The following is a 15361-nucleotide window of genomic DNA, read 5'->3' as shown; positions in this document are numbered from 1 at the left end:
TAATAACAAAAAACCCGCACTCACTAAGCATCTTCATCACTTCCAACGTTAGTTTATATAAATCCTTCCCAGTCAATTGCCTATGAAAAAAGTAGCTTGCGGGTATTATGTATTTTGTTGACAATCCATATATTACATAACAAAGAAGCTGATTAGTGATAACTGGCTTAGCTCCAATTTTATCCTGGGACTGATTTATTGTTTCTAAACCGAATATACGGTCCTCTGCTTTCGAATAAGATATGCTTTCTCTGACAGCCATATCGTCAACCACCAAAGAACAAACTTTTTCAGAAGCTCTCAAGGTTTTAATTTCACACATTAGTCTGTGTTTGATTAAGTTATCATTTCCTGTACCAAAGTATTTACTTAATGTTGATTTGCAGGGTAGTTTGAAAAGCAGATTTCTTGGAAACTCGTATCCTTTCGGGGAAGAATATCTCCACGCAATGCACTGGCGAATGGTTAATTCTGACCATCTTGGAACCTTCTTGCTATAATTCTTAATTTGGTCCAAAATAAATATGGCTCGGGGATTCATATTAGCGGCATCAGTTTTAATTGTTTGCATACATTTCCACTCTGAATTATTTTTGTCTTTTTCCACTCTTACTCTTACTTGTTCTTTGAGTCTGTTGTAGCGAATCTGCAACCGCTTCAATTTCTGTGCCAAACACAATTTTGTATAGAACAAGTCTTTTATAGTGTTAGACTTGATTGTCGTTTGAGTACCGATTTCACAAGAACATCCAAAGTTTTCCAAAATATTAGTTGCTATGTTCATATCATCATTTGAAGACTAAAATTGTATTAACATAAAATTTGGTTTTATTATGATGATAAATATACCTTAAATATAGAAGGTATCGCTCCTGTAACTAACATTCGCCGCTTTGTGGTCGAACGAAAATCATTAGGCTTAAAGTGTTCGCTACATACGAGTGAATATTCCTTTAAATTGGGAATATCTAAACATATATCAGTGCAACAATGTTAATACCTATACTTGTATATGAGGATAATTACACCTTACCAGTATAATTAATCAATGTTTGTTTCCATTTTAAATTCAAACTCAAATTTGCGGGAAAGCCATGATACGAAATGTTGTTCAAATTATGTGAATTGCAATTATTTACACAACATTTCCTTATTTCAGACATATTTTAGCAGTTTACAAGAAAAATATTTGTCAATGAAACACGCAGAATGAAACAGTGACAATTAAAGTGTTGGTGACATTATTTTGTCATTCGTGTCATCAATTCTTTTTAACACCCAACTCCTGTGATGTTTAAATTACTACCGCGAATTTGCAAAAATTTACAAAACGGATCAATAGAGGGAGTTAGTATAGAAAAAGCTAGAAAAAACAGACATTTCATGAACTCACGCAGCCGTATAAGAGACAAAAGTCTCTTTCTAATCTAGGAAGCCGTGTCAAATCAGTTCCTAATGTTAATTTAGAGGCCGCGAGGGCGCCACTGTAGGTACGTTCCAGTTCTATACTCCTTGCGCTCCTAGGCCTACTCGACGGGAACACTTTTTCAAACCAAGTGGGACGGCCATAATAAGCGCCTAGCGTTTTGATACAGTTGGCCATGACTTATCCATAACATACTTCATACGAAGCGCATTTTAATGGAATTGGAATGGCCATAACATAGTTTAATGTTAGATGGCCATGACAACGTACAAAGAATACAACGTATTTTCTTGGCGTCACCTAGCGCCTCAGATGTATCTGTTTTTTCTCGGTCGGTAACATAAGTGTAGGATTTTATTTTATCAAAGTGTGACTTGTCGTGCCTGCCACTTTCAAAGCTCAAATGGTTTTTCGTGAATTTCAAAGAGCCATAGCACTTATTTTGTTGTGTGCTATTGCGGCACCAATAAAAAAATGTGGTGTGTGCCTCACCCACATACTGTCGAACCAACTAACGAAGACCGAAGCGGAAAGGGAGGAGATTCTAGGTAGGAGATTTCTTAAACGCCCACATTCCCCAAAAATTATTATCATCAATCAAGGGCTGAATACATTATTGTAACCAAATAAATAAAGGTTTTACCTTTTTCTATTACAAATTCAATTTGACATTGACATCTCCTGTTTCCTCATTTTTCCTGGGGCGCGAGTTTTGAAAGACCCTGTATATTTTTTCTGAATTCATTGTTGATTTTTACCTTGAAATTTGGCGATAATATAACAGATGACACAAGTAATTTTTATAATAAAAAAAGATTAATCAAAATCAAAACAATGTGATTTGCAGATCAAATGAAACATGCAATCTCAAATATCTCCGAATATGAAAATGTGGCTTACGGCCGGTTTCATAATGTATTTTAAAAGCGGTTTTAAATTTAAAACTATCTTTAACTAAAAATTGTGTTTCATATTCCTTAAAACCTCCTTTAACTTTAAAAGCTCGTTGTCGGCCTTTTATCTCGTTAAAGGTGGATTTAAATGGGGAACATAACCTCAATTACATGACAAGAGACATTTTGCTAGTACACTGCAACAAATTGCTGCTTTTTTGTGAATTAGTAGGTAAGTACTCGTACCCAATAATTCAATTGATTATAAATTAACATTTCGGAAACTTATAGCCTATAATACAGGGTCTCCCAGAACTGGCGGACCAAAATAATACGGTGAAACATTATCTTCTGGGAATAACAGGAAAAATATTTAAAAAAATCCACCCTCATTGGATTTTAAAATAAGAACGTTTTTAATTGACCAATCGCGTGTAGATATAAAATGACCTTAAAAAATTATATTGGTAACTATCGAAACAAATTTGATTGTTGCAAAGACATTATAATTGAATATTATGTCATAATAAATTATTTCTGACAATTCTGACAAGTCATTAAAAACGCGTAATGTTTACCGCTTCAGAATATTTTGATATGCTTGTCTTATATGGACAGTGTGATGAGAGTGCCACAGTTGCTCCTCAGGAGTACGCAGTTCGTTTTCCCAATAGGGAACATCCTAGCAGAAATACCTACTATAACCTGAAAAATTCTATAACCTAAAAACGTCCGTCATTGCACCAATGCACAAACAATGCGGATACCCAACAATGCATATGCATCATTTGAAATGTATCCATAGTTACAAATAAAGCAGGAAAACTAATTAATAGGTAACTTAACATCAACAACAGGATTGGTCAGTTTAAATTGCTTCTTTCCTAATCACTATTTAAGATAGATTTTTTTGAACATTTTTCCTATTATTTCCAGAAGATGATGAATTCACCGTATTATTTTGGTCCGCCAGTTCTGAGAGACCCTGTATAGGTATTTAGAAAATAAAGATATTCCATGAATTCATTAGTTTTTATTGCTCAATTGTTTTCTTGCTAATTCAATCTGTAAGTCTAATAATAACAGTTTTTTCCTTTCATGTTCTCTTTCCTCTTTTCTCTTCAAGTGTAGGATGTTATTTTATACAAGTTTTGTTTTACATTTATCAAATTATTCCTTCACTTGAAAAGTTGGATTTGGCTTTTTTGGTCGCAATCTTTTATTAATCGGATGTTTTAATTTGGCGCTGCTCCACTAGCAAAATGTAAAATGCAGAATGTAAACAAAAATTAAAATACTCGAAATACATTTCAAAGTCCCAGGGAAACAGTTGCGAGTTACCAAAACTTTCAAACGTTTACTGTAAAATTCCCTAGAATTCCCTAGGAAAATAACTACGTAAACACGGTGGATGATTCGTTTTCGAACTAATGCAAATTTTAACTAATGTTTCGATAGTCTGCGTTTATGAAATGCAGTCTCCTTTATTTTAGCTTTAAAGTCGGATTTACCTTAAAGGCGCATTTTATTAAAGGAGACTTTAGGGTCGGATTATGAAACCGGCCGTTAGGGACTTCTTGTATAGAGCCCTTCAAGTGTGTTGAGATACTACTTTGTATGCACTCAGTTACATTTGAAATTATTGAATGTTGTAGACTTGTAGAGAATTACGTGCAGCATTAATTCAATAGGAAAATATTCCGGTAAAAACATTTTTTATTATACCTGCATCATAATCCCTGTTTTTGACACTAAAATGCGTGCGAAAAAGGGCCTTTAAAACACTAAAGCTTTAAGGGTTGCTTAGGTAACAACAAATGCACCTACATTTTGAGCAATGATAAATAGACATTGACACACGATTTATGATAGCAACGAAACAACAACAATTGACCATTTCTATATCAACGATTAATGACACACATTACCTCCGACAAGGTATTTCAATTTACTTTTTTTGTTATAATTTTCAGATTGTAGTGCAGGTATAATAAAAAATAGCGTATGATACACGTTTATAAGGGCTTTTAAAGCACTTGCGACGTTAAAAGCACTCCGCTACGCGTCGTGCTCTTAAACTCGTCGCGCGTGCTTTAAAGGCTTCCTTATAAACTTGTATCATAATATACTATTTATTACCGTTATGAAAGGAAAAATGGATATTAATTTATTGAAAACAAATAATACAAATATTGAAAAATGGTATAAATAGTTGCTAGGGACTATCTATTGGTATTAGTATGGTAATTACGTAGGTACAGTCGTTGACCAAAATAAAATAGGACAAAGTAAATTTCGATTGTGTAATTCGATATTTTTGCGAAATCCATCTCTTAGGAAACAAAAGTGTCAAAAATAAAAAAACAATTCTGATAAGTGTCATCATTCGACAGTATTTCAAAAACTCACAATCATTCAATTGAACATAGTGACAGTGACGAGATGACAAATGAAAAAACATAACCTAACTTTTTGTAAATCAATTGTCAAGTCAAATCAAGTTGTAATCTGAGACACATACGTCTCAGTTACACTACACAAATATTTGAATTGTGAAACTGTCTAAGGTAACACTTTGTCCTATCTTATTTTGGTCAACGACTGTACATACATATATCGGTGAATATAAAGGGTTTATTGAGCAAACAAATTTCTATAGGGTGTCCAAAGAATTAGGGAAATCTCAATATTGACTACTGTGTCGAGTTTAAGATGAAATGGTTCTATTTGCAAGATTTTACGTCATTTACTAGAAGTTGAATAAATTCAAATTTATAACACCTGTACCTAAGTAGGTATATTACAACGAGGACTGAACGACTTTTTGATTCCGTTGTTATAGTAAAGAAAGTAAGGAATTTCTCAATTATTTACATTTTGTGTAGCTAATCATGAAACTAAAAGCCACGTTGACAAGTAGAGAAAACATTGATTTTGCCGCAGCTCGTTGACCTTTCATGACATTTCCAAATAAAAAGCGCCATAGAGTTTATGAAATTACATGTACAGGATTATTCACGTAAGATGACGAGCCCGACCAGGTAAAAATTCAACCCAAAATACGGTTTATAAAGCTATCTTGATCCCTATTACATTATCATAATGCACATAGATAGCTTTTAACGTCAGCCTAATGAATGTTAAGTTTTGACGGAAAAATACCTCTCCCAACAAAGTATGATTTAATAACAATAATAAGCAATTAAAATCCCAAAAGTAATGGGTAAGTAGGATTATGTTTATTTTACGATTGATTTATTTTCAAAACCTTTGAAACTATGGGGGAAAAAAATTGGGTATGTCATTTTAGGTCAGTTTGCCCTACCTTAACAATAGGAAAACAAAATTGTCGCACCATTTTTACTTTTCTGGTAGCAGTTGTTCGGAGAAACAGAGTTTTCTCTTTTTCACGACATAAGTACACTTTTTTTAAATAATTGTTGCAAATTTCAATGCAATGAAGTGTTAAAATATTTGATTCTTATCAGATTCAAAATTAATAGTAATACTTTTGATTGGAAAAACCCATTTACCGTCTTTGATACCTAAATAACTACATACAGTGCGTTCGTAATGTTCGGAATAAATTCGATAAATCTTAAATAATAATTTTTGAGAAAAATCCTCGAAAAAGTCAACTTTGTTTTTAAAAAGTGCGTAATCCTTAGTACTTTACTTATGTTGACAACTTGTCATCTCCTAATTATGACGTCATTAAGAATTTTTTTAAATGACAATACCCACTTTTTTCTCATTTTTATGATAGGCCTTCGTACTAGCTAAACGATGAATGACAAAAGTTGATACCTTACAACATTACAACTTTTTTGAGAAAATAACAAATTTTACTTCAAAAATTTAATTTAATTTTTATTGTAAAAATTTTAATTGACCTCAAACAAAAACAAACAAACATCTAAGGTTAACAGTAACAGAAAAATTCAACGGAAATGTTCAAATTGCCTCCCGCCAACCATTTAGCAGTCACCGACAGTTTGTACACTGCGCTCAATAATGTCAGACCTTATTTGTTCCGTTTCAGTGCGAATCCTCTGCCGCAAATCTTCTAAATTGTTTGGTCTATTAAAATAAATCTTCGATGTTAACTAAACCCATAGAAAAAAAAATGTTTATCTTAAAAATTAAATTAAATTTTTTAAATAAAAATTGTTATTTTCTCAAAAAAATTGTTATATAAGGTACCAATTTTTTTCACTCGTCATTTAGGTAGTACGAAGATCTATCAGAAAGAGAAGAAAAAAATTATTGATGACGTCATAATTAGGAGATGACAAGCTGTCAACATAAGTAAAGTATGTACTGAAGAATATGCACTTTTTTTTTCTCAGAAATTAATACTTACAGTTTTATCGAATTTATTCCGAACTTGACGAACGCACTGTATAGTGCTTTGTTTAAAATATTTAAACATTCATAAAAAACGATCTGATTACTTGTTAGATGCCATTACAGCAATTCTGATTATTATAAGTTGTCATAATTGTTTTTATGAAATTGTTCATTGTGCTGGTAGTAAGTAAAATATGGTTGTCATTATTTTAAAATAGAGTACTTCCTGCACCAGATTAATATGCATAATTGAATAATTTTTAGTTCTTCATCAAAGCAACAGCTGCTAAGTACTCGCCGAGTTGTAACACTTCAAGGTTGTTTCGGTAAAATATATTTTTTTTTATCTTAATGGCCGGTTGGACAATTTGTTTTTATTAATAAAGGGTGAATGATAAAGGTTAGTTTTGTCAACAAGTTTTTTTAAGCATATACGGGATTATTCAGATAAGAATACGAATTTACCTGAGGGCAGTGAATTTGTGAATTCAGTGATGTAACCCACCTTTATTTTCATTAATAATTCTGAAAATATTTTGCTGTATCCATACTTTATACTCTCTATAGCAACCCTGTATATTTACAGCATGCAAAGAATGTTTTAAGAACTATAAAAATGTCTGTTATTTTTATTTCGAGTAAGTCAGTCAAACGGAATTCAAGTTTTAAAACTAGCCTTAACCCAAACACAATTTTTTTTTTGTTTAACATACTGTAAAACAACTTGTTTTGTATAAGGTGACATGGTCCAATAGAGACGTTGGTTATTAGAAAAAACATCACATTTCTTGACCTCGTTTGATGTTGAAATGTAGTTCATGTGTTTACGGAAATTTAAAAAAAGTCAATAATTTCAAATTGATGTTTTTGGTCAACCTAAAATGCATCTGTAATTACAAAAAAATTAAAAATGTCTATTATGCATATCTACCTATAGAAACTCAGTTTTAAAGTTACTTCAGCGACAGAAAAAGTACTTTTTTGCCGTTCAAGGCTTGCCTCAAAAATGTCAAACTTGTTGTGTCATGTTTCTCTGACTTTTTTTTAAATTTTAATATTTTGTACAGTTCAAATTGAAAGAGGGATGTGGAACGGATAGGAAATTTCAAGAGCAATACCAATGTTGTCCGTTCAATAACGTGGGGCAGTTTGCTGACAGTCCATTGCTTAGTAAGTATAGTTTATCAGAGACTCTCCGAGGAAGCAGTCTAATACAGAACTTTAACAGTCGTTACTTACTTATCCAAGTAAGTAATGTTTTATGTCACTTTTAAATGGTAATAATTTATATTTACAATTTAAATGTCACGTTCCATTTTTTTAAATTATTATTGTTTATCTTGTCATGTCATTGTTACTCTTACTTCTAACAAAAAACTTTTTAAACTTACTTCTTGTTCACCTTAACTTAAACAATTGTGCATGTATGATTTGTTTTTCTCATTATTAATGCAAGGTAGTGATAACTACGCTGAATCGAAGCTAATGTGGATATATGATATGCATTTCCATATTTTCTTTTAAAGATCGCTTTAGACTAAACGCATTTGCTGCTTAATATGATTAATGTTATGATTATGAACATTTAAGGAAAATAAAGCTGAAAACAAATTCCAATGGGAATAAAATTCGTAACTTTCTTACGGCTGTTAAAAAAATATTGAATTAAAAAATATCTTTCATACGTAAAATATTTTTTTTGTTCGACACTGTCAGAATTTGAGAATTTTCTCCTGTGTGAACGGATTTTGATAAATGTCACAACTTGTCAAAACGAAACGTCAAGCTAATTTTAAAGATTTTACGCGATTTGGAGCCTTTAAGGGGTTCATCGAACAAAAAAACGTTGTATTCAACTTGTTTGTGTGTAAATTGTGCTCTTTATGGCACTCGTGTGCCTCGTTTCACTCGCGTTTTAAACTGGCCCACTCATGCCATAAAGAGCTCAATTTACACACGAACTCGTTAAATAAACTACTATACTCAAATTATAGAAGTTTTGATGTTGACAGTTGTTATTGCAAGATTTATTTATATAAAATTCTTATTGGATCTTTGCAAATACTTCACACAATAATTCCTCCGAGAACAATGAAATCGCTTTCAGTATCAATACATAAATACACATTTTCCATTGTTACCATTTTCTACTAATTATTGTATGATAGTTGTGTAAACACATAAAAATTAAATACTTTTTTTTACAGGAGTTCGGTCTTCGAACGTTTGGAGTTATCTACATGAAGGTAAATAATTATCCTTCTATTATTTTTGTTTTTAATAGCCTTTATAGATAAAATAAATACCTAAACTAACTGTATTGAAAAAAAAAATATATGACGATGACCTTTTACACAGATCTGCTACGAAAATTGTATTTAATATACATAGTTATTCTTATGAATTTTATGTACATTCGTAGAAATTTTAATACTCGTAATACGATGCGACGTTAAAATACTCTACACCTTCGTACCTTAGAATCTGCACATTACATTACGTTTGACTATTTCCCTCAGAAAATTTCAACCAATCATATTATGCATTAATATGTTTACAGAAATCACCTAGCAACCGACGAATATTAGCGAGTATTCATGCACCATGAAAATACCAGGGTATTTGTATGCACATGTGCATACAGTGAGTTTTTTTTATCGATGAGCCATAGGGATTTACAAGGTGTACATTTTATTTCGTGTTACTGGTTTTCTACTGCTAATTTCAAAATAATTTTTTTATTCTCCCCCTTACGAAAGTGTAACTTTCTATTTTAATATCGATGTATCCCTTTTGCATGCCATCCTTGAATATTTTTGAGAAATTTGAAAGTATGTGTTTTTGATTATTTTTACTTTTATTTTGTCACCCACAAACACCAACCTAGGCAATGAGGAAATAATAGTGACAATGTTTAAGTGAATAATCAACAACATAATAACACTGTTAGGGTTATGTAGCGTCATGTGTTCTGTTAGAAGTTTTGCATTATGAGAAAAAGAAAAATACACCAAAAACCAATAAATCACAATAATAATAATTAAATTGTAACAATAACTTAAAGAGCGATCAAATTAATTTGTCCATGAATCCGAAATCGTATGTCGTTACTTGAACTTTACGTTCCAATAAACACAGCTTGAAACACAGGTTACGAGTAGGTATATCAATCGTAAAAGACATACGGATTCAAATCCATGGATGACTCGATTACAAATTCATTTGATCGCTCGATATTTAACAAAAAAATTAGTGTATGTTGTTTTACGTTTAATAACTAAACGCTGTTCAAAAATCAAAAAATCATTGTGGTGCAAATGACAACTGTCACTATGATGAATAATAGAAAATATCATGAAAAATTTGTGTTATTTGCACTACAAGGGTTTTTTGATTTTTGAACAGCGTTTATCAAATCATATCTGACTATACTGTATTACAAACTCGTAGGAAGAGCTACTTTATCACAATGAATACGGTTTCAATATCTCTAGGAGTGGCTTTAAGTAATTAATTATTGATCTACGACACATCTTAGCGATGATATCCAGAGAGGATTATGTGCTTATACCCAATGTATAATGTTAAGGAATATTTTACTGTGTTTTAGACGAATGGCCAGTTGAATGCAAAGAAGGAACGAAACAATCTCCAATCGCTTTATCACGTGACACAGCTCAAGAAGAAACATTTTCGTCTCTTATTTTTGAAGAATTCGATGTCACTTATCCCGTGCACTCGAAGAATACTGGGCATTCAAGTAAAATTTTTACTGTACCAATTTTAGTTTTGGAGTTATAATTTTAATGTATAACTGCTGCAGTGGAAATACGACTTCATGTTCAAAATCAGCCGACAGTTAGAGGAGGAGGTCTGCCTCATATATTTGTTTTGGATAATTTGCATTTTCATTGGAAGTCAGAACATACTGTTGAAGGAAAAAGGTGATTTAAACGTGACATCCGTAAACTGTGTTTTTCGAACAATGTCACAAGTTTTTTGTAAGGAAAATTTGATTGATCGTACATATTTTTTAGATTTCCTCTGGAACTTCATTTGGTCTTTTATGCGAATAGATATGCAAATTTTTCACAAGCTTTAAGACACACTGGTGGAGTTGCCGTTTTTTCTGTTCTATTTTACGTACGTAATTGGACGTTTTCTGCGTGAAATAACTTAACTTGATTCAATAACTTCTTTTAGTTTTCTCCAGACGACAACAGACAGTTCGAGCCTCTAATTACTGTTATAGATAAAGTATACAACAAAATTAATAGGATTGAACAAATGAACTTGAATGTAGATGATTATTTACCTCGGGATAGAGCGGGATTTTATCGATATAACGGTTCACTTACAACACCAAACTGCAATGAAGGCATAATCTGGACAGTGTTTACCAACACTTTACCAATTTCTAAAAACCAGGTTCTTTATTTCATAAATCTATTTTATAACATATACGCTTTAGTCGCCACACGATATAGCAGTGGCGGCTTCTCAAAGGGGGCAAGGGCAAAATGCTGTCTTATAAAACTTGTATAATAAATTACTATTTCGGTGACTTACAATTAGTGAATTTAAATGTTTCAGTATCGAAACAAAGAAGAATAACGTACAACCAAACATTGAACTACTATGTAGTTATTTGTACAACTAGTTATGAAAGTCATACTTTTTTTCATGAATTTGTAGTTTGATTAATGAGGGCGTAGTCCGAGTTAATCAAGCAAATAAGTGAAAAAAAGAGATTTTCATAACGTGTTGTACAGGGTGAGCGAAACTCGATGTCTCAGCTCCATTAAAAGAAAAGGAAAGACGATAGAAAAAATCTGAAAAGAGGTTCTTAAATGGGATTGAGTAAGGTCCATTTTAAATCAAATTTGCATATTTTTCCATATTTGGAAACTGAAGTAATGACGTCATTGAATTTTTTTCCAGAAACATACATATATTTTGGCATTTTGGCAATTTTTCTGAGCAAATTTTGTAAAGAAAAAAATTTGCTATCTTGTTTAAATCGTGACGATTGCAAATTTTTGATATGTATTTTTTTTACAAATTTGCTTATAATTATTTGACGGAAAAACAGCAAATTTTTTTCTTTACAAAATTTGTTCAGAAAAATTAGCTCTTTTTAAATATAGGTATGTTTCTGGGAAAAAAAAATCGATGAATAGAGCTGAGACATCGACTTTCACTCACCCTGTACACACTATTTTTTGCATATCGATGTAAGTGGAGAAATTTGGTCTAAAAAAATTATTGAAAAATTACAAAAAAAAAGGTATGCTTTGACAATCATCTTCAATGAGATAGAATAAAATGATGCAAAAAAGTACTACATACTTTCACTACGACTTCTCGTGTTAAAAAGTGCTACTTCCAGTACGATTATGCATGTAAAAAAGGGCCACTTTCATTAGGATATCCAAAAAATGAATTTATTACTTATACAGTGAGCGGCAAAAGTATGGAATAAATTCATTAAAAATTAAACAAATTTTTTTCAAGAAAAGCTTTGGACAGGTCGATTTTAGTTTATGAAAATACATATTTTAATAGAAAATAAAATTCCAAGCAGTCATTTGTTTTCGAGTTATGACGTCATCGATAGTTTTTTTAAATAGAAATTCTCTATTTTTTTTCTTGATTTTAATAGCCCTTTTAATTGTCTAAATGACAGCATAAACATTTTGTTATCTTACATAAGGAAATTTTTGAGAAAAAAAAAAAAATTTGGAAAAAATAAATTTTATAATGAACAAAAACAGGTCACAAAATCAAGTAGGTAAATCAAATAGTCAAATGTTACTGTCAATTTCATTTTACAAAACGTTTTCGAAAATGACTCATTTAACAGAAACACAACGTATAGAAATTTTCATTTTGATTGGATGCGATAGATAAAACTAAAACGGGGAATTTCTTCATAAACTTGCTTATTGTCAACAAGGGGATGGCAATTCGAACATTTAATTCCATAATTTTAAGTACTTACTAACACAGTTTTTGACTTGTTTTTGTTCGTTATAAAATTTATTTTTTCCCACTTTATAATTTTTTTTTCTCAAAAATTTCCTTATGTAAGATAACAAATTTTTTTATACTGGCGTTTAGACAATTAAAAGGGGAAAAGGGCTATCAGAATCAAGAAAAAAATTAGGGGGTTTCCATTTTAAAAAACTGTCGATGACGTCATAACTCGAAAACAAATGACTGCTTGGAATTTTTTTTGTACTAAAATATGTATTTTTATAAACTAAAATTGACCTGTCCAAAGATTTTTTTGAAAAAAAATTTGTTTAATTTTTAAAGAATTTATTCCATACTTTTGCCGCTCACTGTATGTGGGATCATGTATTTTTTGTTGCCTACCAAAATAGGGTTGATAGGACTGAACAAGTGTGGTCAAGTAACGTTAGTGACACGTTGAATCGCAGCATCGAAGACAGTTTTCGTGCCAAAGCCAAAAACCCTCTAAAATTGTAGCACGTAACAAAATAAATTCGTGTTATAAACTTCGTTTTACCGAGTTAGAACAACAGTTTTTTCATTTATTGGCAAAAGAAAAATTGCGCACATTCTGAGGACTTTCCAGGAGTACTAGTTAAAAACTTAATAAACCAATACCCGTATTTTGATTTAAATGGCCCATAGGTCATAAATAGAAAAATGTTGGTTCCGTTGGCATGTAGTGTCGCGAGTCGTGTGTCGTAAAGACGCACGATAGAAGGCAAACTTTTGTATTACAGGGAAACATTGTAATTATTCATCAATCACTTTTAAATAGGATAGATTGTGTTTATTATTCATTTGATACAATGAAGTTGGTAGTAGGCATTTCAGCCATAACTTTATATTTCCCTTGTTCTTTCTGCGTCTAACTTAGGCATATTCACAACAAAATTGTATATTTTAATGAAGAAAATAAATTATAAACAACGATAACACTAAACAATATCGAAATGCGTAGAGGTCTTTCATTATGTCGTGAACCAAACCTACGCGAGGGCGGAGTCAGCTAGGGATAAAAAAAACATCATCCTTCGAAAATTCTCAAAATGAAAATGTTTCAATTAAAAATATTTCTAAATATTATAATTATTGTAATTTGATAAAGACTGATTTGTTCAAATTAAAGCCAAAAACACAACGAAAACGTAAGGAAACACAACACCAGTAGTGCTGGTGCGTTATCTCTTGACACGCGAGTAAAAGTTGCGCAGAAGACCAAATTCAGACGACTAGTCACGAACGGCTCCCACCCGTTCTAAAAAATCGTCGTTGTTGAATTGCTGCTGAACCGATCTTTGCCGATAGTTCTCCTTCTCCCTGCTAAACTCCTCCCACCGCGCATCTCGCGTGTCAAGAGATAACGCACTAGCTATACTACTCGAAAGCCAGACTGAGAATAAAAATATTTGTTTTTGGGTCGCCCAGTATCTAACGCAGCGAACAAATTTGGCCGTTCTGCGCTGGTTCACGAGATAATGGAAGACCTCTAACTCATTGTTCATTTTTAAGCCTCCAAATTAAAAGAGAGGACATTATCCATAAATGCCGTGAGTGTGACAAAGACAGAAGTATACACAATTTTAAGGGATGTTTGTATCGTGTTAAACAGATTAACTTACATTTAAGTGAGATGGAAATATTGGCGCAACCGTTGTGCGAGACATTGCTCCCACTCGATCCAACAGTGTTTACCCCCACCACTTTTCGTCACACAAAAAGGTTGCCGATCAGAATTTCAAAACCGTCCCATAAAAAGTTTCACTTCAAAAAAAACTGGTCGTCAAAATCATGCTTTGACGCAATGGAAAATGTTCTATTATAGAACGGTCTTAAACCTTAAAACCTGACCTGACCTGACCTGACCTATCACCATGTTGTATGACATTAATTGACAATGATTAATTAATTTTTTGACACTTTGTTGACGTGGGCATAATCAGGCAGGGAAATTTTTAAATTTGTGACAATCTAACCAAATTTTGAAATGACATTGACAACCAGAATTTTTTGCTCGAGACAGTACACACTAAATAGGTAAGTAAGTAAATAAGAGCGACTAATTAAATTTTTTTCAGATCAAATCTTTTGCAACGCTGAAAAGAGACGAAAATCGACAATTGCTAAAAAATTATCGATCTTTACAAAAACTCAATGGTAGAAGAGTTCAAATTCGTTCAAGTCCTGTTTCTGGAGGTTCTTCTATTAGGTCAAATAACTTTTGGCAAATACTACTTATTATATCAACGGTAGCTAATTTATTAATATGTATTTAATTTTCCTGAATTTAAAATTGTCTGATAACTATCACACATGTAGATATTTTCCTGATAATTATAATACATAATTGGTCTATCATAGAGAGTGCAAATTAGGATGTGTGTTACTAACGGGTGACTATTAAAATTTTCACTTAGGGTTGGCTACGGACCATTCTCTGTTTTCCGTTGCACCTTAGACACTGACAAGTTTGACATTTCATGTTATACTGATGCCGCGCAAAATTTGTAGGTTATGTTTCAATTGTACTGACTGAGATTTGTCGTTCGTTCTTGCGTGTGTCTAAAGTAACAGAAAAAATTATAACTCGTTCAAAGCCAAGTCCAAGTGAAAATTTTAATAGTCACCCGGTATAATTTAATATTGTTAATTGTTACTTTTTTAAGAATATTTTATA

General features: G+C 31.9%; 1 protein-coding gene across 2 annotated transcripts; it reads left to right on the top strand.

The window, feature by feature from the left end:
- The first annotated feature begins 1772 nt into the window (after positions 1 to 1772).
- On the top strand, positions 1773 to 14992 carry LOC138135610 (putative carbonic anhydrase 3). 2 transcript variants are annotated; one of them, XM_069054382.1, is made up of 7 exons: positions 1773 to 1974; positions 8877 to 8915; positions 10280 to 10429; positions 10493 to 10613; positions 10707 to 10812; positions 10873 to 11097; positions 14763 to 14992. In XM_069054382.1, exons 1-7 carry the CDS (start codon positions 1830 to 1832, stop codon positions 14958 to 14960), a joined length of 984 nt encoding a protein of 327 aa, XP_068910483.1. In that variant the 5' UTR covers positions 1773 to 1829; the 3' UTR covers positions 14961 to 14992. The 2 variants fall into 2 exon arrangements, with proteins under 2 accessions (XP_068910483.1, XP_068910484.1); XM_069054383.1 differs by lacking the exons at positions 1773 to 1974; positions 8877 to 8915 and adding an exon at positions 9998 to 10175.
- The last annotated feature ends 369 nt before the right edge of the window (positions 14993 to 15361 follow it).

Source organism: Tenebrio molitor, chromosome 7, assembly GCF_963966145.1.
Source record: "Tenebrio molitor chromosome 7, icTenMoli1.1, whole genome shotgun sequence".
Classification (NCBI taxonomy): Eukaryota; Metazoa; Arthropoda; class Insecta; order Coleoptera; family Tenebrionidae; genus Tenebrio; species Tenebrio molitor.
The sequence above is the reverse complement of the archived record's forward strand: the minus strand, read 5'-3'. Positions and strand labels throughout refer to the sequence as shown.

What these genes read in the sequence shown, in the direction of transcription:
- LOC138135610 (XM_069054382.1), top strand. Translation starts at nt 1,830, where the DNA reads ATGGTTTTTCGTGAATTTCAAAGAGCCATAGCACTTATTTTGTTGTGT. An exon ending in TTGGAGTTATCTACATGAAG is followed by an intron (nt 8,916 to 10,279) that starts GTAAATAATTAT and finishes ACTGTGTTTTAG; the next exon opens with ACGAATGGCCAGTTGAATGC. An exon ending in CATACTGTTGAAGGAAAAAG is followed by an intron (nt 10,614 to 10,706) that starts GTGATTTAAACG and finishes CATATTTTTTAG; the next exon opens with ATTTCCTCTGGAACTTCATT.